Source organism: Choloepus didactylus, chromosome 6 (assembly GCF_015220235.1).
Source record: "Choloepus didactylus isolate mChoDid1 chromosome 6, mChoDid1.pri, whole genome shotgun sequence".
NCBI lineage: Eukaryota > Metazoa > Chordata > Mammalia > Pilosa > Megalonychidae > Choloepus > Choloepus didactylus.
In genome coordinates, this window is record NC_051312.1 from 46208810 (window position 1) to 46234826 (window position 26017).

General features: G+C 39.9%; 1 protein-coding gene and 1 pseudogene across 2 annotated transcripts in view; one reads left to right on the top strand and one right to left on the bottom strand.

Annotated features, from left to right (window-relative positions):
- The window catches only part of KIAA1549L (KIAA1549 like), a 363244-nt gene that overhangs the window by 80569 nt on the left and 256658 nt on the right, over positions 1-26017 (bottom strand). The window contains exons 12-13 of one of the 2 annotated variants that reach the window (XM_037840404.1): positions 13158-13348; positions 2168-2292 (exon numbers count right to left, since the gene is read on the bottom strand). In XM_037840404.1, coding sequence (XP_037696332.1) covers positions 2168-2292; positions 13158-13348 — 316 coding nt within the window. Of the gene's footprint in view, positions 1-2167; positions 2296-13157; positions 13349-26017 lie in introns of both variants that reach the window. The other variant, XM_037840403.1, reaches the window with a different exon arrangement.
- On the top strand, positions 6235-6661 carry LOC119535839 (annotated as a pseudogene).

Below are 26017 nucleotides of genomic sequence, written 5' to 3' on the forward strand. Positions count from 1 at the left end.
AAATGATCTAAATAGAACAAGGTGTCGGGCAGAGAAGGCAGACAGACAAGAATGGTGAAGGTCAGCCAGGACATTTAGAGCAGATCAGTATTTCAACTGGGGTGGGCAGTGGTGGTGTCCACTGCCCACTTCCTCTTCCTCTGTGAATTAAATGCAGGGGAGGAGAGCAGGGATCATTTTGTAGTCATACTTACTGACAGAGGAGTATATATATAGCACATTTTTAAGCAAGGAAAAAGGGCATAGAAAAATATGCACAGTACACCCATTTTAAAAATGAAAACAAAACAAGGCAACAAAAAGACATGCGATGTGTTGTCTGAGAAAGACACACCCTAAATTATTAAAGGCCGTGTGAGGACTGGGGTTGGGTGAATGGGGCACCTGGGGGATGTTGGACTTGGACTTGGCTTTGTATACTTCCGGGAAGTAAATGAAGGAGGGGGGTCGGATGAGGAGAAGGGTGGAGGAGAAGAAGGGGAGAAGGAGGGGGAACCTCATCTTGGTTTGGCAGTCACAGTACTTAGTTAAAGCAACCTTCCTTTGTGACTTCACTGTCCATTGTCTCCGCTGTCACCTTGTTCCCACTGCCCGTCTCTCTTAACACCTCACTCTGGGAAGAAAGAGAAGCTGCTGAATTCATAGGCCCCTCCTTAAGTTCTAAAGCTCCTCTTACTCTTTCTTTGCTTGCTTGGCAGAGAGCTGATGGGGCAGGATTTCAAGTGGTTCCAAGTGGGGCAGATATTCCAAGAAAATCCCACATGTCATACCATAGTTCTGATGTGGAAAGCATAATCCCTATGTCACAGGGCATGGGGAATTCAGGGGAAAAAAATTCAAGAAAAAAAAATTCAAGAACCAAATCGGTATGACAGTTTAAACAAGTACTTTATATAATACCTAGAAATGGAAACAGGAACCACATTTTCCCTGCACAATACAAATCCTCCCTCTCTCTCTCCCTTCTTCCCTCCCTCCCCTCCTTGCTCTCTCTTCCTCTCTCCCTCTGTCCCCTCCCTTCCTTCCTCTCTCTCTCTCTTTCTCTTCTTCCTTCCTCCCTCTTTCCCTTCTTTCTTTCTTTAGTTCTTTCATTCTTTCATTCTTTCTGGGTCAGAAAAAAGAAGAGTGACATCTGAAAAAGGGAAGTACAGCTAACAAGAGTGCCAGATTTCTTGGCTTTCCACATGGCATTTCTGTGTGGCCCCACCTATAACTCTTTGAAATCCAAAAGGAATTATCTGTCGCCTGAGTGGCAGAACTGAGTACGTTAATTCTGGGCCCCCATAAGCCACAGCTGAAGGTTCAGCATCACACACACAAGGACTGAGTGTGGAGGAGGGTCACAACGAGGTGGGATGGGGACGAGAGGAAAACAGCACAATGATGCCCTCAACAGATGAGGCCTCAGTGTAATAAGGTGGCCCAGACGACTCATAAACACAACCCAAACTCCAGCCATTTATAGGGAAGGGGAAAATCTGTGAGAGAAACAAAGCAGGTAAGTATTCCTGGAGAACAAAGGCAGAGCATAAGGCTGCTTTTTTTATGATGACAGATTTATTGCTTTGCTATTTTTTTTTTTCTGCAAGAGATGGATTTGCAATATCTGGACTCAATGTCATAGACTGAACTGCTGAAACTGATCAGGGGAGTTGGGGCAAAAAAAAAAGTTTTATCCATGAAGAAGAAATGATACAGAAAAAAAAAAAAAGGAAAAAAACCGCATACTGCAGCATGAGTTAAGCAGCTAGTTGTTGTGAAGAGCATTTACTGGAGCTCAGCTCTGAAAAGTCCAAAACAAGCAGAGACCTGCCACCTTAGTAGATCTGGTGCTGGAAATCACATTAATTCACCCAAGAAATAAGAAAATCTGTATGCAAACATCAGTTCATTCTGCATAAGGTTTTTCTAAGGCACTGTACAATTCCATGAAAATAGGGGTAGCAGGAGGTGAGACAGAATAATTCAGAGAAGGGGGATAAGGTGAGACCCCAGGAGGTAGGTGTGACTCCTGGACCCTGTGGGGCAGAAGAGAGAGAAGTGAGGGCTATAGCACACCAGTGAGTGTGTATGTGTGTTTGTGTGCACCCAGGGGTGTGTGTGTGTGTGTGCACATGCGTGCGTGGGGTGGGCTCAAGGATGGTGCTTGGCAGGGAAGGCTTCTCACCATTTCTCCTCCTTGCCTCCTCCTTTGTCACTTTTTGCTGTGCCATTACATTCTGGGGAGAACGCCTTCCTGAGCTGGGCTTCCCTGATTCGTTGCTGATGACAGAGCCATTCTCACTGGGAGACCTGCTGGAGGTAACCATAGCAACAGGGGAGACAGTAAGTTTCAACTGAAGCAGCCTCGTCTCAAGGTTATCTTACTTGCACAGTTTACGTCTGTAGCCTTTCATTCCGGTTTTATCCATGAAGAAGAAATGATACAGAAAAAAAAAAAAAAAGAAAGGAAAAAACCCTCATACTGCAGGATGAGTTAAGCAGCTGGTTGTTCTGAAGCACATTTACCAGAGCTCAGCTCTGCAAAGTTCAAGGAGTGCAGCCCTTCATTCCCACTTTTTCATTAGCCTCTAGTGACTATGGAAATGGTGATAATGGCTGTTTGTATAGCATGTCCACTTTTTAAAACCCAGCACTTTGAATAGTGTCTCAGAGTGTCTGAATCACATAACCACAGAAAACACGGTTCTCTTTTGCTACTCTTTATGACATCTACCTTGGCTACTGAATATTGTCACCCCACCATTGGGTTCTCTCCCTCCCTCCCTCTCTCTCACACACACATACACACACTCTTTAAATGCGGCAGCCAGTGGAGTAACTACTCACATTTGAAACTATCAGCTGTAGCCACTCACTCACTCCAGAAATACTTCTTGTACACCTACTCTATGTCAGGCACTGTGCCAGGGATATGGTATACAGAGCTACTAAGACACCACCCCATGCTCTCCAAGAGCTCCCCATCAAGGAGCATTTACTATGTGCCAAGGATTGTGTAGAGTACTTTCAAAACTACTAATGAGTCACAGCTCATTGCTAATGAGTCAAACTGCTAATGAGTCATGGCTCATTGCTAATGAGTCAAGATCCCCTGATTTGCTGACTGTCACCCCTGTTTAGCAAGTGAGGAACGTGAGGTTCAGAGAGGTGAACTGTTTTGTCTAGGGTGGAGTTGGGAAGTGGCAAATTAGCACTGGAATCCAGGGCTCCCCCTGCAGGTAGGGGCTTTCCTCACACCGCCAGAGGCACCTCCCTTTACTGTCTCCTCCAGTGACCCCAGAGGAGGCAGGCCTTACACAGGCCAGTTTGCTGGCGAGCCACTGGGCCTTCTCTCTGTCCCTCAGCGCCAGTCTCCCGTCTTCCAGAACTCTGTGGGAAAAGGGGCTCTTGAGGTCTTTTGCTAAGGTTCACGGTGCCTCGTACCTTAGATCCTGCCAGCCTGGGGCTGGGCCAAGTAAAAAGACTAACTGCCTTCCCCTCTGCGGGAGACAGTCAGAAGACAGGTATCTAGAAGTCTCATCAAACCTCTTGTTCTTCTATCGTCAATTGTCCAAAGTCATAAAATAATGACATCCAGCCCCTACCTACAACAGAAAACTGACTGCAATAGAGTGCACTTGACCAGAAAGTGGAAGCTGTCTATGCCTGCAAATTTCTGTTCTTCCTCTCTTTCTTTCTGCCCCAGTCATCTCCTGGGACTTTAAAAATCTCAGTTCTGTGCACTTTTGTGCCCTAAAAGCCACAAATGAGGTAAGTGCCACTTATATTCATGGGATAAGGCACCATCTGCCAAGAGTGTTCCCCAAATACTGGAGCCAAGTGAGATATTCTTCAACCCAGCACACCAACCACCACCAGCACTCACAAAGTTCCATGGACAACTATAAGTTTGGGAAATGCTGTTCGCCATATTTCTTCTTTGGAGATTCCTAATGCACATTAACATATCGAAGTCCTGTCATAAAGAGACCCAGCCAACTTTTTTTAACCCACATTTCCCAATTTACTTGGCCACAAATCTCTTCATCACAAAATCTTTTAACATCCTATAAAACTAGGAATACAAAGAATGTAGATTGGGAAAACATGGATAAAACATTAATTTATTGAATGTAGGTTATTTATTTACCCAACAACTATTTGATCACTGAGTGCTGTGGTACACACACACAGAGAAAACATATGCCCTTGGATTGTTTTGGGAATCTCATTGTTAAAGGCACCTACTTTTCTAACTGGTTTCAGTGGGACAAAGAGGCTTTTATTTATTTAGGTAGTATTTACTTAATGGTTTTCATACCCTTTCCTTCATTTGATCCTGAAACAATTTTTTGGCTGTTCCTCCTCATTGCAAGGAAAGGTATAAATAAGCAAATTTATGGTGAGAAAGCCCAACTCTGCTTTATTCTATGCATCAGTTAATAGACCATGTTTACATGGAGATACCAACTCAAACATTCTGTTTAAAACAGAGTGAGATTTGTGTGTATATGTGTGTGTGTGTGCCCACTCACATAAAAAGAACAGATGGTTTTGAAAGTAAGACTGTGTTGCCTGTGAGACTGCAATTTTAGTCCTTGATCTTGAAATCAGTGGTTCCCACTCTGAGAATGTGGTCAACATGGAGCCTGGAAGAGGAGTCATGGGGTGCTTAATCAATATGTGCTGAACATTTATGGCCAATCACTGGATTTAAGTGCCCTTCGCAAATGGCTGTCCTGATGAGGTTTATTCTCCACCCCTGACTATCAATCACACTCATGGACCAACAAGAAATAGCATCACGAAGAGCCTGGTTGAAGGAAAAGAACCCACAATGCCATTCTGGTTGCCTGGAAGTGAATGAATCCTCATATTTCAGTTTTGAAACAATTTTTTTAAACTTCAGATATCTTAATGACTATCAAATTACTTGTTTCCCCTATATTTTCACTTGTGAAACTTTTTCAATCATTCATCATGAGGATCATGATTTGGTCATGCAGTCTTTAGTAGGAGCAGTAAACTCAAAGGAGTAAACAATTAACTGATGGGGCAAGATGGGGAAGCCAGAAACATAGATTCATGATGGGTTTGCTCTTGGGTTTGGCATCTTAAAATCCTCAGGAGTCAGCTGGACTTGAACAGAGGAGAGGTTTCTCCCACAGGTTTGGCAATGATGCAGCCAGCCCTGTGTAAAATTATATTTACGTGGTAAAATTATGAAGCAAATGTGGAGATTGTTCAGCAGTGTAGACATCATTTTCTTTATTTGTATGTGGTGCATGAGATACTATTTCTTAATAAAAATTTGAGGGATTGGAATGAAGTTTGATTAACAAAAGTAAACTTGCAAATCCAATAAGACACGCTTGTTCTAAAAAATTTTTTTAAAAGAAATCTTTACACAATTTAAATCACTCAACTAGAATGGGGCAAAAGTAATTTTTATTTTTCCTGGTGGTGCTGTTAAAACCTTAATTTCATTAATTCTATTTATTTCCTTTCAGTATTCTCTAAATAGCTGATAAATAATTTGTTAATATGCCTTCTTTATTGTACTCATTAAAGACCATTATGAGAATAATTACTGTAGGTAATTCTATTTGCCAGTCATCTAAGATAAATCATTGATTGCTTCTCCATACATTTCAATTCTGCTCTCCCTAGACTCTCCAATGTTGGGGTATATTGCTGCAGTAATGGCCTGAATTTGTTCATACCTCCCTATGGTAAAGCTCTGGGTTAGTCCCTTCCCACACTAACTCTGGACTTGACCATGTGACTTGCGTTGGCTAATGGGACAGTAGTGAATATGACATAAGCAAAGACTTGAGAAGTTCTTGCTATCCTTGGAACCCTGTAGCCACCTTCTGAGAAAGCCTGGGCTAACCTGATGGAGGATAAGACACCACATGGTCAGAGGCTTCAGTTTACCTGGGCCATCCCAGACAAGGCTGTCATCAACAAGCTAGCCCAGCCAACCTACCACCTGACTGTAGATGCATGAGTAAGCCCAGGTGAGATAAGTCAAGCCTAGCAAAAACCAGAAGAAACACCCAGCTGAGTTCAGCCCAAACTGCTGACCACCAAATGTGTGAACTAAATAAATAGCTGTTGTTTTAAATTAATTAGCTTTGGGGCCTCTTTGTCCCGCTGTGACCTGGTCGTGGTGTGGAACTGGAAGCAGGGCAGGTGCACCCACATGCTCTGGTCTCGCCACTCTTAGCCCTTTCCCAAGAGCATCAGAAAATGAACAAATCCCAGGGATTAGTTTCATTTAGGGACCTAACTGTGGATTTCACCCAGGAGGAGTGGTAGCAACTGGACCCTGCTCAGAGAATCCTGTACAAGGAGAACTAGAGCAACCTAGTCTCAGTGGGGTCCCTGAAGTCCAAAGAGCTTGGTCCAGCTTCTGTATCATTTCCCATTAACAAGGTATCACGTTAGCAAACCAGATGTGATCTTCAAATTGGAGCAAGGAAAAGAACCATGAATAGTGGAGGAATTCTTAAGACAGAACTACCCAGAAATTGATGATGCCTTGGAGAATGACAAGGAAATCCAAGAAAAACTTTTGAGGCAAATTGTATTCTTTAGCAACAAAACACTGATTACAGAGAGAGCTAATAACGTATTTAGAAAAACATTTAATCCAGGCATGGATATTGTTCCCTAAGAAAAATACCCAATAAATAAGATTCATGTGAAAACAGTTTGAAAAGTAATTCAGAAGTAATTGTTGTAAAGAAAAGCTATTTTTAAAAGATTCCCAATGAATACAGTGAATGTGGAATATCACAACTCCATACTAAGCAGGAGAAAAGTCATTCATAAATGAAGAAGTACAAACATAATCAAATTAAGAAAGCTGGAAATCAAAATGAAGATCTTATTCTGCACCAGAACATTCAGACTTTGAAACAAACCTTTGACTATAATCAATGTTGGAAAACCTTCCTCAAGGAAAACAGTCCTCATTACACAGAAGAAAGTACATGCTGAAACGAAGCCAAATGAATGTAGTAAATGTAGGAAAACCATCTCTAAGAATTCCACCCTCATTGTACATCAGAGAATGCATAAAGGGGAGAAACCCTATGCTTGTGATGATTGTATGAAAATTTTCCATGTGAAGACACACCTCACTCAACACCAAAGAACTCATACTGGAGGGAGACCCTATGATTGCAATGAATGTGGGAAAACCTTCACTGACAAGTCAGTCCTTATCTTACATCAGAAATGCATAGAGGGCAGAAATCATATGAGTGTAATGAATGTGGAAAGACTTTCTTTCAGAAGTCAGCTCTCACCAACATTTCAGGTTACACACAAGGAAGGAACCTCATGAATGTAATGAGAGAAAACCTACTGCCACAAGGCAGACCTCGCTCACCATAAGAGAACACACACTGGAGACAGACCCTATGAATGTACTTAATGTGGGAAAACTTCCTGCCAGAAGTTCTTCTGCACTGAACATCAGTGAGTTCCCACTGAAGAGAAGCCTAATTGTAATGAATGTAGGAAATCCTTCTGCCATAAGTCAGTCTTCAGCATACATCTGAGAATTCACCCAGGAGTGAAACCTTGTGAGTGTAATGAATGTGGGAAAGCCTCCCGTCAGTTGTGGATTCTCACACAGGGCGGAAACCCTATGAATGTAACAAATGTGAAGAAACATTTTGCCACAAATCAAACTTCCTTTTACATCAGAACACTCACAAAGAATAATTTCCAAGAAGGCAACAAATAAAATAATTTACATGAGACTAAAACTCCATGAATTCTCATTAAGGAGTGAAATCTTATGAATGTATTGACTATGGGAAGTTTTTCCACCATACTCAATATTCACTATATGCCAGGAAACTCACAGGAGAGGAATACAGTGTGTTTATTAAATGTGGTAGAACATTCAGTATGAACGGTGAAGATGTTCAGCAAGAGTTCAAACATTATGCCAAGTGTACTTCCCTTTTAAAATAATGAAACAAGCATTATTTAAGTTAAATTGTTAATAGAGTCCTTTCCATTGTTTCTTGACAGTATATGTAACGATGTGTGAGTTCATTCTAAATCCATACCAATTGTTCCTATGCTGATTGAGTACTTTACAATTTCCCACTTTATGGTGTGTTAAATTCTCAAATTAGGCAAAAAAGTGCTTTGGGGTGGTTTATTATGAAGCAATTGATAACTAATCTGTATGCCCTCAACCTTCTTCCCCACACAAGCTGAAATCCAACCCTCTGTTCCTCTGTACTTCTTTTTTTGAGGTACCAAGAGCTCCTAAGAAAAAACCCAAATAACCTCATTGATTCCAGTACAAAATTGCCTGGCTATTGCTTAATTTACTCCCTTCTTCCACTCCTATAGCAGCTGTTCTGAGTCTTTTTCTTTTCTCTATCACCCAGTCACCCATTCCCATGTCCTCATTTAAGAGAGACTGGAGTGGAAACTCCTTCAACTTTCCATCCTTCAACACAATTCAATCTCTTCTGGCTTAGAGGAAGCAATGTATCTTCATAGCAGTGCTCTCAACCCCACCCCTTCTCATGTGCTCTGAGAGATTATTTCATATACTATGCTCTCTTCTTCTTGAGTCTCCACTTGATCCTTCTTCTCTATGTGCAAATTTTTGTTATCCTGAAAAAAAACCGAAAAAAACCTTCCTCAACACTGCCACCCTTTCTCTCCACTACTACCTTCCTTTTCTCCCCCTAGCGATCAAATTTCTTGAAAACTGTCTGCACTTACTCACACTACTTCCTCATCTCCCATTCACTATTTAACTCTACAACCTGGCTCCTGACCCACCCCTCTACTGGGTTTCTTGAGCTCAGGTCCACGGTGACCTTTTGTCTTTTCCAGTGGTGCCTTTTCAGACCTCATCCACAGGCTTTATCCATAGCCTGTGTCACTGCTGACCACTCTTCCTTCTTGCTTTTGCTTCTTTCTTTGAACTTTTTTTCTCCCTTCCTTTCCCCTCTTCCTCTTTTCTCTTTTTCCCTTTCTCCCTTTCTCAGTGACTTCATCCATGGTTTCACTGAGACCTTTTTGGGTGAGATCCCAAATTGGCCCCTTCCGCATCTCATTTCCTCAAACCTTCTTACTTCTTTTCCATATCTCCACAGATAAGAAACAGCAAAGTCTCTTTGACTGTTCTTCCTCACTCCTCCCAATCAAATGGCCACTAAGCTCTGCTGAATCCACCTTTGCAAAAGCCTCCGATTGCTCTACTCTTTTCCATTGCCACTGTCCTGGCCTGAATCTCTGAATCAAACAGGAATGCTTTCAGTGGCAAGAAACAGAAAACCAGGGTAACAATGGCTTCCATAGACAGGGGTTTATTCTTTTCACAGAGCAAGATGTCTAGAGCTTTTTCTGTAAAGGGCCAAATAATAATATTTTAGGCTTTACAGACCATAAGGTTCTTCTTTTTTTTTTAAACAACCCTTTAAAACTGTAAAAAAACATTCTTAGTTCAAAGGTCAAACCAAAGCAGGGAGGGAGGTGACTGTAGGTATTAGTTCAGCAGCTCAATAATGTCAATGTCACCGTTTCTGAGATCTTCCTGCCTTGTGGCTGCAGGAAGGGTGCTGAAATTCCAGGTGTCACACCTAAATTCAATATCCATGTTAGTTAGACAAACTAATACCATGACCCATCAGTTCCTTGATCTTCTCTCTCCCAATGACTTCCGCCAGCCCCTCCCACAGTCAGACCTTAGACTGTGTCTTTACCAATAAGTACACACCACCCCAAAATCTCAGTCTCAAACATTCCACTGCCCATCATCTTCTCCTTCCAGCTCACCTCCTCTTGATTCCAACAATTTGTGAACCCAACCAGAACCTTCACGTCACTGGCTCTCACTCCCTGCACCACTCACCCCCACCTCCCACCCCATAACCTTGTTTCCTACTTGGATTAGATTCTATAATCTATCACAAAATCATTCCTTCACATGCACCCTTGACTTCTTTGCCACTCTCTCTTTTCATTGATTTCAGGAGTAAACACCGCACATAAGCCCCACTCCTGGATAAACCCAACTCTCCAACCAGATCATACTTCCTGTACTTGAACAACAGGATGATTGAATATGAATGGAGAAAACCACAATGACTGGTCTTACTTGAAAATTTCCTACCCAGTTGACTTGCTTACCCTCCAAAGTGTCTTATACCACATTTCCTTTCCTCAACTCTCCAACATCTCTTTTCCTCTCTCCACTCTCAGGTGATGCCTCTGCTTCTTATTTTACTGAGACAATAGAAGTAACGATAAGAAAACGTCCACATCCTCTTATCCCGGAATCAACCAACCTACCTGCATCTCTACCTGACACTCAATCTTCCCTCCTGATATGATGGATGCTCTGCTCAGGCACTAACCTAAGGCAAACCTCTCACTTGTGCCTTGGGCCCCCTCTGACTCCCATACTTAAGGACTTCACTTCTAAAACTGTCCTCTTTCTTTTACATCATCCATTGTTCCCCACTATTAGATTATTCCCATAAGCAAACAAACCTGCTGTAATTCCTCCCTTCTTAAAGACAATAGCAGCAACAACAAAACCTTCCTTGCTCTCGCATTTTCTTCCTCTGCTCCCCTCTACAGTTCAACTCCTCAAGGCTATATCTATAGGAAATGTCCATATTTGCTGTCTCCACTTTCTTTCCTCCTATTTTCCCTTGAAGCCTCTATAATCAGCCTTTCATTTTCACCATTCAACCAAAGATGCTCTTAGCAAAGTCACCAATGACCTATGTTATCAAGTCTGATAGGTGCTCCTCCAAACCCATCTTAGGTGACTTATACCAGCAACATTTGATAAAGTTGATCCCTCCTTCCAACCTTAAACTACTTTCTTCATTTGGCTTCCTGGACACCATTCTTGCTTTGTTCTCCTGCCTCCCTTCCTGATGCTTTTCAGTCTCCTTTGCTGATTTTCCCTCATCTTCTTGGCCTTTAATCTTTGGAAAGTCCTACAATTCCATTCTTGGACCTCTTCTTTTCTCTATTTATACTCTCGTAGGTGACTCCCTCCAGTCTCATGGCTTCCAAGAACTAAATATTGACAACTCCCATATTTATATTCTACCCTGGACTCCCCTTGGAAATCCAGGTTCATATGGTTAACTGTTTTCTCAACATTTCCATTGCATCTCTAACAGGCATCTCAAACTTACCATGTCCACATCCAAACTCTTGATGCTCCCCTGCAGACCTTCTTCTCTTCCAATCTTCCCCAACAGCATGAATAGCATTTTCATTCCTCTCTATTTCCCAAACCCACAGCAATCTACCAGCAAATATTGTCAGTTCTTCCCTCAAAATGCCTCTAGAATCAAACCACTTCTCACCTCCATGCCACAGTGCACAGTACACCATCTCTCACCTCCTATCTTTGTCTCCTTGATTCTACTCTGCTTCCCTACAGTTTACTTTCCACCCAGCAACTGTAGGGAGCCTTTAAAACTGCAAGTCAGATCACAGCACTGCTCTTCTCAAAACCCTCCAATCAACTGTGATCTTTATCCACAATAAAATTCCAAGTGCTGACTCAGTCTGGAAGGCCTGATGTGCCCTGAACCCTGGCTACTTCTCTGACTCATCTCCTACTTCTTCCTCCATAGTTCACTCCAGACGCCTTGGCCTTCTTGTTCTTCTTTAAGCATATTAAGAAGTTCTCTCCTCTGGGCTTTGTACATATTGTTCCATCTTCTTGGACACTCTTCTCCCAGACAGCCTCATGGTTTACATCTCATTTTAATCAGGTCTTTCTCAAATGTCACTTTATCAGAGAGCACCGCCCCCCGCAACCTCGTCTATCAAATAGTATCACTGCATTTCTCCACCTCTCTATCCTTCAACCATGCATAGGTTTTCTTCTTTGTACTCACTGCTACCTGCCCACTATATATTTCTCTGTTTACTGTCTGCATCTCCCCACCAGACTGTAGGCTCCATGACAACATGAACTTTGTTTTGTTCACGGTAGGATCTCCAGTGCTGGGTAAATAGAAGACAATAAAAAAATGTGCCTGTTAAGGGAGGGAAAGAGGAAGGGGTGGGGGAGGAAGGAACATCTAGCTTTTCCAGCCTCCAAAGTGGTCTTAGGTGAGGGAGAAAGGGGCTGGCAATGGGTGTTGGTTTAGCCAGACAACAGCACCTGCCATAGGGTTCATTATCACTATAGAGTGCTATTGCCAAGTCCTTCTAACAAATCTGCCAGCCTCTAACCTAACCTATTACCCTCCTAGTATCCACATTGCACTTGAGTAGTCTTTCTCAACTACAAACTGGACATCATTGCCTTCCTGAAGAATTTTCAGTGGCTTCCCATTGCCTAGAGAAAAAAATGGTCAAACTCCTTAGCCTAGGAGTCAAGACCCCCACAATCTTAATCTATTTTCTAGTTTCATCCTTCACTATATCTCAACACTATGAACCCTAAACTACAAGGACACAAACCATTAAGTGGACATGCCTGCCCCTCTTCTTTCCCGGCTCTCAGACTAGACGCTTTACCCCATCCCCTACTGACATCCCACTCACCCTTAAGCCTCAGCTAGACCATAACTTCCTCCATGAAGCTTTCCCTGGGCAGAACTAAGTCTCTCCTCCTCTCTCTCCCACAGCAGTCTGTTCAGACTCCATTGCAGGCATCTGCCCATCATGCTTGGTATTCCAGTTATTTATCTCTGTTTCCTTCATCATAAGATCCTTGGGGCCACGAATCAATCTTATTCATTTTTGTAGCCCTCCCAATGCCTCCCAAAGTTCATAGCAAAAACTCAATAAATGGCCTTTAAATGAAATAATAAAACTCTCTTGAGAAACTGCCAGATAAAATACAATACTGAATCAAAGGCACTGCTTTTAGGATAGTTTAGAAAACAGAAGTGTAACATCAGTGCCAAATGTGTTATAATAAATATAAGAGCTAAATCTCTGCTGTTGTCATTGATCAGTGACAAAAAGGTTGGCTCATGTTAAGCTAGCATTATGAGTCTCATCCTCTTCCCTAATCTCCATTCAAAATGAGCATGAAGGGGAATTTTTAAAGAGAACAGCAGAATTAACTGAAGGGCTTCAGCTGCTCTCACCATCAACTATTTCTCTTGCTGATACAGAGAGGCAGACGTTTGCCTCATGCCTACCTCTTTCTGGTTTCCGTGGACTTGGCCGTCTTGATGGTGCTTCCGTCCTGAGCGATGTCTCTTTCCTGAGAGGCAGGAGCATCTCTAATGGGAAGTGGGAGGACCACTGTTTCTTGAGTTACTGGGATGACCTCCTCGTCTGCCCCTTGTTGGCCCAGGTGTTGCTTGGCATAATCAAAGCCTTGCACTGGCTGCAAAGAGGAAACAGATTTGCAATCACATTTCCAGTGAAGGGTGACTGTAACGACGGCTTTAAAAGACGGTGTGTAATGGGACCATGCTTAGCTTTTCGATGAGCACGAGTTAACTCAAATCCTCACTGTTATTTCTCCCTCTGCAAAATCAGAATCCGTGTTAATTCCACCTAGCTGCAGAAACTCTATCGGTAAGACTTGCTCAGAAAAATTAACAAATCCAAATATGGGTGTGAGAACAAACTTATTTCAAGGATTTCAGAACATTAATTTTAAGTCCATAGATACTGCTAATTAGAAACAACTCTTACTTAATATGTTCAAACAGGCCTGGCAAAATCTCCCGCCTAGAAATATTTTGTCATCCCTTAACTCTACTCTCATACAGTGTTATATGTAATAACAGGTGTGTAGCTTTGCCAAGTCACTTGAACTCTTGAGCCACAATTTTCTTGTCTGAGAAATGAACATAATCATATCTGTGATACCGTCGCCACCCTTGAGTATTAAAGAGGATTACAGATCTGAAAACAGAGGGAAATGGGCTACAAAACGAGGCAGTAAAATCATTAATAATAAAACGGAATTTATGGAATCACTCTTTAATCTGATCCAGACTTCCCCCTTAAGCAGGCTGGCTCTCCAATAGTTTACTATTGGGTAATTAGCAAGGCTTTTCCTGTGCACTGTCTGAAATCCCAAGTGAACAGGGCAGCTGTGAGCAAAACCCCATAGACATCTATTAGTAGGGTAATAAAAAGCCAAGAGGCACATTTAAACAACTCCTGGGAGTGTTTCAAATCTTCTTTACACCCCCAAGCAGCACAATACAGATTTAAGGCAGGACATTGTGGTGATGAAGAATGGCATCTCTGAAAGCAGACTGCCTGGGTCCAAATCCCAGCTTTACCATTTATTAGCTGTGTGACCTTGGGTAAGTCACTGAAATTCTCTGAGCATTAGCTTCCTCATTTGTAAAATGGAGATAATAGTGCAAATATGATGAACTATGTGTGTGAGAGACAATGACATTTAACCACCCTCATTCTCACCTTCAAGGGGATGTTGTGAGGATTAAATAAGTAATTTTTGGGGGGTAAGTTGTACTAGTGGCTATGATCATTACAGCAAAAGGGTACAAAGCAAAACCAGCAAAGGGAAAAGGCATATGAGGTGATGTCTAAAAGAAACCAGCAGCAAACTTGCAAGATTCATCTCCCATTGGAGTCACAGGATGCACTTAATTCTGCCACCTACAAACTATGACAGCACTGGTGGAGAGTTGTCTAACAGGAAAGCTCAGTAGGGACTTGGTGCCTGAGGTTTTTATTGGGGGTGGTCACGTGGGCACCCTCTGCCTAGCACATGACAAAATTCCAGACTCCCAGCAGGAAAGCAGGTATTTAGCATAAACCACATTCTCTGAACAAATAGTGGCACAGTGAACCATTCTTTAAATAAGTGAATTTACGTTCAGCATTTAGCTAAGTGCTGGTACACAGCAAGTGCTCCATCAACATTAGTTATTGTTATTTGTCTTTCTACTAAATCACACCCCAAGTGAAAAGGACAGCAGTAATTCTCTTCAAAAGATTTTGAGGATGTAACTCAACCTCTACCATTTGGATTCTATCAGAACTTGATATGATAGAAGCTCCTCCTTTAGCAGCTAATTTTGCTAAGAAATGCAACAGGGAGGCTTTCAACCAGATTAAACAGTCGAGGACTGTAGCCCAACCCATCCAATTGTACTATCCTGACTCGGAACAGGATGGAGTTTGATTGCAATTCCAGCAAAGCTTCCTCATTTTAAGCTGCCTCTAGCTTTGCTGAGGAGAGTTCCTCCAATTCCCTGGGAACTCACTCTGGGAAGTGCAGTCACCCTCCCTCTACTCTGAGACACTCACTCTCTGACCCCTGGGGTGACCACTGACATTCTGCTGCCAGGATCTGGGAATGTGTTCTAAAATAGCAATTTTGCTAAAGAAAGAAAATGCCTTTATCCCCCCGCCCCCTTATGTGGGTGCTACCTGAACAGAAAGAAGCCTTTGGAAGACTTGACAAGGTCTCTAAGATACTGAATTGCCTGCTGCTCCCACAATTAACTGGTCACTGTCTCAGTCTCGCTCTCAATTTTTATAAATCTCATATATATTTTATATATATATATATAATAAGGAATTGACTCATGGAGGAGGCTGGCAAGTCCAAATTCATAGGGCAGACCAGAGGCTAGAAATTCCAGTGAGTGCTGTTGAATTCTTGAGTCCAAATTCCTTAGTCTGGAAACCCAGAGAAAAGTCTTGAGGCAGAATTCCTTCTGATCTCTGGAACCCTCAGTTTTCTTGCTGCTATCTTAAACTGATCAGATGAGGCCCACCAACATTCTGGAGGGTAATCTCCTTTACTTAAGTTCAACTGATTGTTGAAATACCTCCACAGCAACAACTGGACCCCAAAACCTAGCCAAGTTGAAAATAAAATTAACCATCACAGTCACCAATTAGATTCAACTTCATGTATGTTTCTTGGAGCTGACTTTTTCTCTCCAAGCCCACTGTTTCATTAGAGCCTGCCCGGGCCTTGTTTCCGTTCAGCTCCTTTCCATGCCCACTCTCATTAACCCTCCAAAGTTATCTTCCTTAAAACATGTTGGGAAGAGTGCAGGGGCAAAATAGTAGAGTAGGAAGTTTTACAAATCACTCCCTCCACTAGAAAATGAAAGAGCTGGATAGATAGGAATAAACTAGATGGTAACCCTGGAACTAAAATGGACATTTAGAACAACTACAGGAGTGCCAGAGGAAGTGACAGGCTGCTGAGATTTCAGTTTTTGTAAGTGACAGCATGAACCAGTGACCAGTCCCCATTGCTCAGTCTTGCAATAGCAGCTGTGGAAACAGCTGCGACTGCAGCAATACAGCCTGAATTCTGGGAGCAGCTGGCTAGGGCAAGAGCTGGCAGAGGAAACTTCTTCCTCTAAAAGTTGGGGTTGAGGGTCAAGGTTGGTCTGTGGGATCCCCAAAGGACCAGGGCGGAAGCCGTGCTCAGTTTCAGCCCTCTGGGAAGCAGTGCTTCCAGCCTCCCACTAGCATCCACCTGGACATAAAGCGAGCAAGTGCACCTTCTTTGGCTGTTCTTTCTTCCTCCTTTCTTTTGTACGTGAGTGTTTCCTGGTCTCAAAGGTCCCCAAGGGCCCAGTATAGACTCTGGCCTTGGTTTCTGTCCTCTCCACAGCAGTGACTTCTGGCTTCACACCAACATACTAGGACTAAAAACCCAGTACACTTTTTCATTGGTTGGGTTTCTTTTTTCTCTTTCTTATGTTGTTTAGTTTGGTGGATCTCTATCTCTGAGGGCCCAGCACAGATGTTAGCCTCGGTTTCTCAGAAGCAGCATCTTCTGGCCTTAAACTAGCATCTACTGGGACATAAAGAGCTAGTGCACCTCTTTTTCTTTCTTTCTTTTTTTTTTTTTTTTGGTTGGCTGGTTGATTTCCTGCTTTGTTTTGTATTTTTGGGTCTGGCAGAACCCTGAGGGACAATCATGGATGCTGGTCTAGATTTCCGCTTAGACAGCAGCAGCTTCTGGTTTCTTATTGGCACATAACTAATGACTTGGAGAGGCAGCATACCTCATTTTTTTTCTTGTTTTTCTTTTTGTGGATTTTTTTAATGTTTGTTAGTAATCCACTCCCACTTTATTTCCTTCCTTTTTTCATTTTCCTTTTTTATTTTTATGTTTATTTCTTTTTGTTTTTAGTCTGCTGGGCTGAAGAATGGGAGAACCAGATTTCCAGAGTGACAACAACATAATACTTGGAATGTCCGGTTCTCTACAAAAAAATTACAAAACATACAAGGAGACAGGAAAGTATGGCCCATTCACAGGAAAAAAAGAATTCAACAGAAAATATTCCAGAGGAAGTGCAGTCACTGGAATTACTAATCAAAGATCTTACAACAACTTTCATAAATAGGATCAATGAACTAAAGGAAAACATGGACAAAGAACTAAAGGAAATCAGAAAAACAATATATGAACAAAATGAGAATTTCATTAATAAGACAGAATTTATAAGAAGACCCAAATGGAAATTCTGGAACTCAAAAGTACAATAACTAATGAAAAAATCATTAGAGTGGTTCAAGAGAAGATTGGAGGAAGCAGAAGAAAGGGTCATCAAGTTTGAAGATAAGACAATTGAAATTGTCCAGGTTGAGGAGCAGAAGGAGAAAAGAATGAAAAAAAAATATATATGAACAGAGTCAGAGGAACCTGTGGGACACCATCAAGCATACCAATATACATGTCACAGGAGTCTTAAAAGGAGAAGAGAGAGATAAACAGGCAGAAAAAAAAATTGAAGAAATAATGGTAGAAAACGTCTCAAGTCTTATGATCTACATGGAGGCACATAATGATCAAGCTTTGGAATGCCACGGACAAAAATGGAATTTTAAAAACAGAAAGAGAGAAGCGACACATCACATATAAGGGATCGTCAATAATATCAACACCCGATTTCTCAATAGAAACCTTGGAGGCCAGAGGGCAGTGGGAGGACATATTTAAAGCACTGAAAAAAAAAAACAAACAACCCCTGGTACATAAGAATAATATGCCTAGCAAAGCTGGCCTTCAAAAATAAGAGAAATGAAGACATTTCTAGACAAAAAAAAATTGAGGGTGTTCATCACCACTAGAACTGCCTTAAAAGAAATGCTAAAAGGAGTCTTCCATGTTAAAAGAAAAGGACACTACACAGTATCTTAATGCTGGAAGAAGACATAAAGGTCTCCAGTGTAAGTAAGAATATGGTCAATAAATTCCAGTATTATTTTGTTTTCCATTTGTAATGCTGGTTTTTACTTATAAGGCTTAAAATTCAAATGGATTAAAAAACAAGCATAAATCTTTGTTACTGGATGCACAATGCATAAAGATGTAATTTGTGACAAGAAGAACATAAAAGGAAGGGATAGAGGGTTATAGGTACAGTGTATGTGATAGAGGGATATAGGCACAGCTTATGTGTAGGCTACTGAAGTCAAGTTGGAATCACACCAACTAAATTGTAATAGATTTAGGATGCTAAATGTAACCCACATGGCAACCATAAAGAAAATATCTTAAAAATCTACACAAAAGGAAAGGATAAGTGAATTGAAATGGCTAATTATAAAAGATCATTGAAACAAAAAGGGAGGCAGTAATGGAGAAAAGAAAGAACAAAAAAGGTATAAGACTTACAAAAAACAATTAGCAAAATGCCAGAAGTAAATCTTGCCTTACCAGTAATTTCCCTAAATGTAAATAGATTAAACTCTTCAATCAAAAGTTAGAGATTGGAAGAATGGATAAAGATACATGGCCCAACTATATGCTGTTTACAAGAGACCTATCTTAGATCCCTAAATACAAATAGGTTAAAGTAAAAGGATGGAAAAATTAGTTCATACAAATAGCAATCAAAAGAGTGGGGGTGGCTATATTAATAACAAATAAAACACACTTTAAGTCAAAAACTGTTTAAAAAAAAAGACAAAGAAGAACATTATTTATCAATAAAAGGGTCAATTCAAAAAAGAAAAATTAACAATTATAAACACGTATGCGCCTATGAGCAGAGTGCCAAAATATTTGAAGAAAATACTGACAAAATTGAAGGGAGAAATAGGCAGTTCTGCAAAAGTAGTTGGAGATTTCAATACATCACTTTAATATTGGATAGATCATCTAACAGGAGATCAATAAGGAAATAGAGGACCTGGATAGCACTATAAACCAATTAGATACAACTGACATATATAGAACACTTCACTCAACAACAGCATAATACACATTCTTTTCAAGAGTACACAGATCATTCTCTAGGATAGACCATATTTTAAGGCACAAAATCTGTCTCAATAAATTAAAAAATCTTGAAATCATTAAAGTAACCTCTCTGACCACAATAAAATGAAGCAAGAAATCAATAACTGAAGGAAACTGAAGGAAACCACAATAAAATGAAGCAAGAAATCAATAACTGAAGGAAACATATTTACAAATATGTGGAAATTGAGTAGCATACTTTTAAATAACCATGGGTTGAAGAATAAATTACAAGGTAAATTAGAAAATACTTAGAGACAAATTAAAACAAAGACACAACATACCAAAACTTATGGAATGCAACGAAGGCAGTGCTCAGAGGGAAATTTAGAGCTATGAATGCCTGTATTAAAAAGACACAAGTTCAAATTAATAACTTGCTTTTACATCTTGAAAAACTACAAAAACAAGAGCAAAGTAAACCCAAAATTAGAAGAAGAAATAAGATTAGAGAGGCAATAAATAGAGAATAGAAAAACAATTGAGAGAATGAACAATACAAAAAGTTGGTTCTTTGAAAAAAAAATCAGTAAAATTGACAAACCTTTAGCGAGACTGACAAAGAAAAAAAGATGCAAATAACTAAAACTAGAAAGAAAAATGGTAATATCACTACTGACCTTACAGAAATAAAAAGGATTATAAGAGAATGTTATGAAGAGTTGTACACCAACAAACTAGATAACCTAGAAGAAATGGAAAAATTCCTAGAAATACATCAGTTACCAAAATTGACTCATGAAAAATAGAAAATATCAACAAACCTATACAGGTAAAGAGATTGAATCAATAATCAAAAACTTCCATCAGAGAAAAATCCGGGACCAGACGGCTTCACTGGGGAATTCTACCAAACATTTGAAGAAGAATTAATACCAATCTTTCTCAAACTCTTCCAAAGAATTCAAGAGGAAGGCATACTTCCTAATTTATTCTGAGACCAGCATTACTCTGACACCAAAGCCTGGTAAAGACATCACAAGAAAAGAAAATTACAGACCAGTTTTCCTTATGAATATAGATGCAAAAAAAACTTCACAAAATACTAGCAAACCAAATCCAACAGTTTATTTAAAACATTATACACCATGACCTAGTGGGATTGACCCCAGGAATGAAAGGGTAATTCAACATACGAAAATCAGTCACTGTAATACTACATAAATAGAATGAAGGAAAAAAAAAACCCACATGATTTCCCAATAGAGGCAGAAAAGACATTTGACAAATCCAGCACTTTCCTGACAAAAAGAAATACTCATAAAAGTAGGAACAGAAGGGAACTTTCTCAACATGATAAAGACCAGCTATGAAAAATGCAAAGCTAACATCATACTCAATGGTGAAAGACTGAAAACTTCCTCCTAATATCAGGAATGAGACAAGGATGCCTAATTTCACCACAGCTATTCAATATTATATTAAAAGTTCTTGCTAGAGCAACTAAGCAAGAAAAAGAAACACCTGGTGTCCACACTGGAAAGGAAGCAGTAAAACTATCTCTTTGCAGACAACATGATCTTATAAATAGAAAACCCAAAGGAATCCACAAGAAAATTATTAGAGCTAATGAATGAATTCAGCAAAATAGCAAGATCAACACCCAAATAATAACTGTATTCCTATACACTAGCATTGAACAATCAGAAGAGGAAATTCAGAAAACAATTCCATTTACAATAGCTTATAAAATAATAAACTATCTAGGAAAAAATTTAACTAAAGATACAAAAGACCGGTATACTGAAAACTACAAAACACAGCTGAAAGAAATCAAAGAAGACCTAAATAAATGGCAAGACACCCCAAGTTCATGGACTGGAAGAGTTAACATCATTAATATGGCAATATTATCCAAAGCAATATATAAATTCAATGTAAACCCTATCAAAATTCTAGCAGCCGTCTTTGCAAAAATAGAAAAACTGATCCTCAAACTTACATGAAACTGCAAGAGGCCCCAAATAGCCAAAACAATCTTGAAAAGGAACAGGGTTGTAGGACTTACACTTCCCAATTTCAAATTTATTACACAGCAACAGTAATCAAAACATTGTGGTACTGGCACAAAGATAAACAAAAGTGGGACAGAACTGAAAGTTCAGAAATAGACCCATACATCTTTGGCCAACTGATTTTTGACAAGGCTGCTAACTACATGCACTGGGGAAAGAACAGTCTCTTCAACAGATAATGTTGGGAAAACTGGATATCCACATGCAGAAGAATGAACTTAGAACCTCTTACTCATATCGTATACAAAAATAAACTCAAAATGCATCAAAGATCTAAATATAAGAGCTAAAACTATAAAACTGTTAGAAGATAACATAGGGGCAAATCTTCATGACCTGGGATTCAGCAATGGATCCTTAGCTATGACTCCAAAAGCACGAACAACAAAGAAAACAATAGATAATGTGATTTCACCAAAACTTAAAACTTTTCTGCATTGAAGGCGTTGTCAAGAAAATGAAAAGACAACCTACAGAATAGGAAAAAATAGTTTCAAACCATATATCAGAATATACAAAATATTCAGAATATTTTAGGTTTAATATCCAGAATATAGAAAAATCTTTTCAGTGCAACAACAAAAAGACAACCCAGTTTAAAAATGGGCAAAGGACTTGAACAGACATCCAAAGAACATATACAAATAGCCAATAAACACATGAAAAGATGCTCAATATCGTTAGGCATTAGGTAAATGCAAATTAAAACCACAATGAGATACCACTTCACACCGAAAAGGATGGCTACTATTTAAAAAATGGAAAATATTAAGTTTTGGAGAGGATGAGGAGAAACTGGAAATACAGTGTTTTGTTGGTGGGAATGTACAGTGGTGCAGTCACTGTGGAATGCAATGTGCCAGTTCCTCAAAAGTTTAAATATAGAATTACCATTTGACTAGGCAATGCCACTTCTAAGTATATATCCAAAGAGAGTGAAAACAGGGTCGCAAACAGATACATGTACACCAATTTTTATAGCAGCTTATTCACAATAGCCAAAAGGTGTTAACAACCCAACAAAAGAATGGATAAACAAAAGGTAGTACATACATGGAATATTATTTGGCCTTAAGAAAAAAGGAAGTTATGAGACATGCTGCAACATGGAAGAACCCTGAAAACATGCTCAGTGAAATAAGCAATATAACATAAGGACAAAACAGTATGGTATCACTTTTAAGAGACGACTAGAAGAATGCTGCAGTCCCTCTGGAGGGCAGTGTGGTGGTTCCACAGGAAGCTAGGTTTAGGGTTGCCATATGATCCTGCAATCCAATTCCTAGGTATATTCTTGGAAGAATTGAAAGCAGGGACAAGAGTAGATATCTGCACACTGGTGTTTATGGCAGCATTATTCATGATTGCCAGTGGGTGGAGGCGGCCCAAGGGAATATTGACTGATGAGCGGAAGGGCATACTGAGGTGTATACACAGTGTGGCTGAAGAAAGGAATGAAGTCGTGAGTCATGCAACAAGGTGAATGAACTTTGAGGACAATATGAGGAGTGAAATAAGCCAGAAATGAAATGACAAATATTGTATGGTCTCATTAATATAAACTAACTTTAATGAGCAAGCTCTGAGAAATAAATTTGAGAGCATAGGTTATCAGGATATAGAAAGTAGGCAGAGATTGGGCAATCGATGATTAAGGAGTACAGAATGTTCAATAGGCTCACTGTAAAGGTACCTAAATTGTAAGCTCTTGCAGAACTCACATTTATTCCTGAGTTTTAACTGTTATCTCTAAATTCTGAGATGCTGTGTTCTTTGTGTATAAACCTGGTAGTTCCCTGGAACTTTGGGTATCTGTGTGACATGTGAGACTCAGATTAGAGTTCTGCAGCTCTGAAAGTCAGCATTCTCTATACAGCAACTGCTAAAGAAGCTGAAAAAGAGATCAGACTTCAGTTAGAGCTATGAATGAAACTGATCTGGTTAGGACTAAAGTAAACCAGAATATAGGGTAAAGGACAATACTCCTCATATTTTAAAACTTCAACTTCTGTGTGAGACCAAAGGAAGAGATGCTCATTTTGTCTAAAATTTAAGTTTTCTGTAGCACACTATCTAATTTAACCTGTCTGGTCAGTTTATTTAAACAACCTAATTACATGGAACCTAGAATAGGGAATGAAATCTTATTATTCTGTACAGGTTATTGTAATATGCTGATATATTCCAGAGTATTTTGAGCAGAAAATAAAAATGTATTAACAAAGTCCCTTGAGGGGCTGGAGAAAAAAATGTAGAACTATTAAACTTCCTCACCTGGGGAATTCATGATATTCTCTCAAGCAATATGGACTCCCAATTTAATAAGCCAAGCCCTTGATCTTGAGGCTTGCCTTTACAAAACTTATTTCTGTCATGGCAAAGCTAAGCCCACTTATAATTATGCCTAAGAGTCACCCCTAGAGAACTTCTTTTGTTGCTCATATATAGTTTCTCTCTCTAAGCCAAACTCTGCAAATAAATTACTACCCTCCCCCTGCGTGAGACATGACTCCCAGGGTGTAAGTGTCCCTGGCAATTTGAGACATGGCTCCCAGGGATGAGACAGGCCCTGGAATTGTGGGATTGACAATGCCTTCTTTTTTTTTTTTTTTTTTTTTTTTTAATTTTCTTTTTTTTTCATTTTTATTGAGATTGTTCAGATACCATACAATTATCCAAAGATCCAAAGTGTACAATCACTTGCCCCTGGGTACCCTCATACAGCTGTGCATCCATCACACTTAATTTTTGTTCAATTTTTAGAAACTTTTCATTACTCCAGGCAAGAAATAAAGTGAAAGATGAAAAAAGAAAAAAAGAAAAGGAAACTCTAAACCTCCCCTATCCCTAACCAAACCCCCTCAATTGTTGACTCCTAGTATTGATATAGTACATTTGTTACTGTTTATGAAAAAAATGTTGAAATACTACTAACTGTAGTATATAGTTTGTAATAGGTATATAGTTCTTCCCTATATGCCCCTCTATTATTAACTTCTAATTGTATTGTCATACATTTGTTCTGGTTCATGAAGTGATTTCTAATATTTGTACAGTTGATCATGGACATTGCCCACCATAGGATTCAGTTTTATACATTTCCATCTTTTGACCTCCAACTTTCCTTCTGGTGACATATATGACTCTGAGCTTCCCCTTTCCACCTCATTCACACACCATTCGGCGCTGTTAGTTATTCTCACATCTTGCTACCAACACCCCTGTTCATTTCCAAACATTAAGTTCATCCTGATTGAACATTCTGCTCATACTAAGCAAGAGCATCTACATTTCTTCCGCAAGGCAGGAGGGAGAGTCAAAGAAGGTAGAGAGGCAAAAGAAAGAGGAAACAAAAAAATGACAGCTAGGAAGCAGCAAAAGGAAAAATAACCTTAAATCAAAGTAGAATAAAGAATCAGACAGTACCACCAATGTCAAGTGTCTAACATGCCTCCCCTATCTCCCCCTCTTATCTGCATTCACCTTGGTATATCACCTTTGTTACATTAAAGGAAGCATAATACAATGATTCTATTAGTTACAGTCTCTAGTTTATGCTGATTGCATCCCTCCCCCCAATGCCTCCCCATTTTTAACACCTTGCAAGGTTGACATTTGCTTGCTCTCCCTCATAAAAGAACATATTTGTACATTTTATCACAATTGTTGAATACTCTAGATTTCACCAAGTTACACAGTCCCAGTCATTATCCTTCCTCCTTTCTTGTGGTGTCTCACAAGCTCCCCATCTTCCTCTCTCAACCGTATTCATAGTTACCTTTGTTCACTGTATTTACATTGTAGTGCTACCATCTCCCAAAATTGTGTTCCAAACCACACACTCTTGTCTTCTATCACCCTGTAGTGCTACCTTTAGTATTTCCTGTAGGGCAGGTGTCTTGTTCACAAAGTCTCTCATTGTCTGTTTGTCAGAAAATATTTTGAGCTCTCCCTCATATTTGAAGGACAGCTTTGCTGGATACAGGATTCTTGGTTGGTGGTTTTTCTCTTTCAGTATCTTAAATATATCACACCACTTCCTTCTTGCCTCCATGGTTTCTGCTGAGAGATCCGCACAAAGTCTTATTAAGCTTCCTTTGTATGTAATGGATTGCTTTTCTCTTGCTGCTTTCAGGATTCTCTCTTTGTCTTTGACATTTGATAATCTGATTATTAAGTGTCTTGGCGTAGGCCTATTCATATCTCTTCTATTTGGAGTACACTGCGCTTCTTGGATCTGTAATTTTATGCCTTTCATAAGAGATGGGAAATTTTCATTAATTATTTCCTCTATTATTGCTTCTGCCCCCTTTCTCTTCTCTTCTTCTGGGACACCAATGATAAGTACATTATTGTACTTTGTTTCATCCTTGATTTCCCGGAGACGTTGCTCATATTTTTTCATTCTTTTCTCCATCTGCTCCTTTGCGTGTAGGCTTTCAGGTGTTTTGTTCTCCAGTTCCTGAGTGTTTTCTTCTGCCTCTTGAGATCTGCTGTTGTCTGTTTCCATTGTGTCTTTCATCTCTTGTGTTGTGCCTTTCATTTCCATAGATTCTACTAGTAGGTTTTTTGAACTTTTGATTTCTGCCGTATACATGTCCAGTGCTTCCTTTACAGCCTCTATCTCTTTTGCAATATCTTCTCTAAACTTTTTGAATTGATTTAGCATTAGTTGTTTAAATTCCTGTATCTCAGTTGAAGTGTACGTTTGTTCCTTTGACTGGGCCATAACTTTGTTTTTCTTAGTGTAGGTTGTAATTTTCTGTTGTCT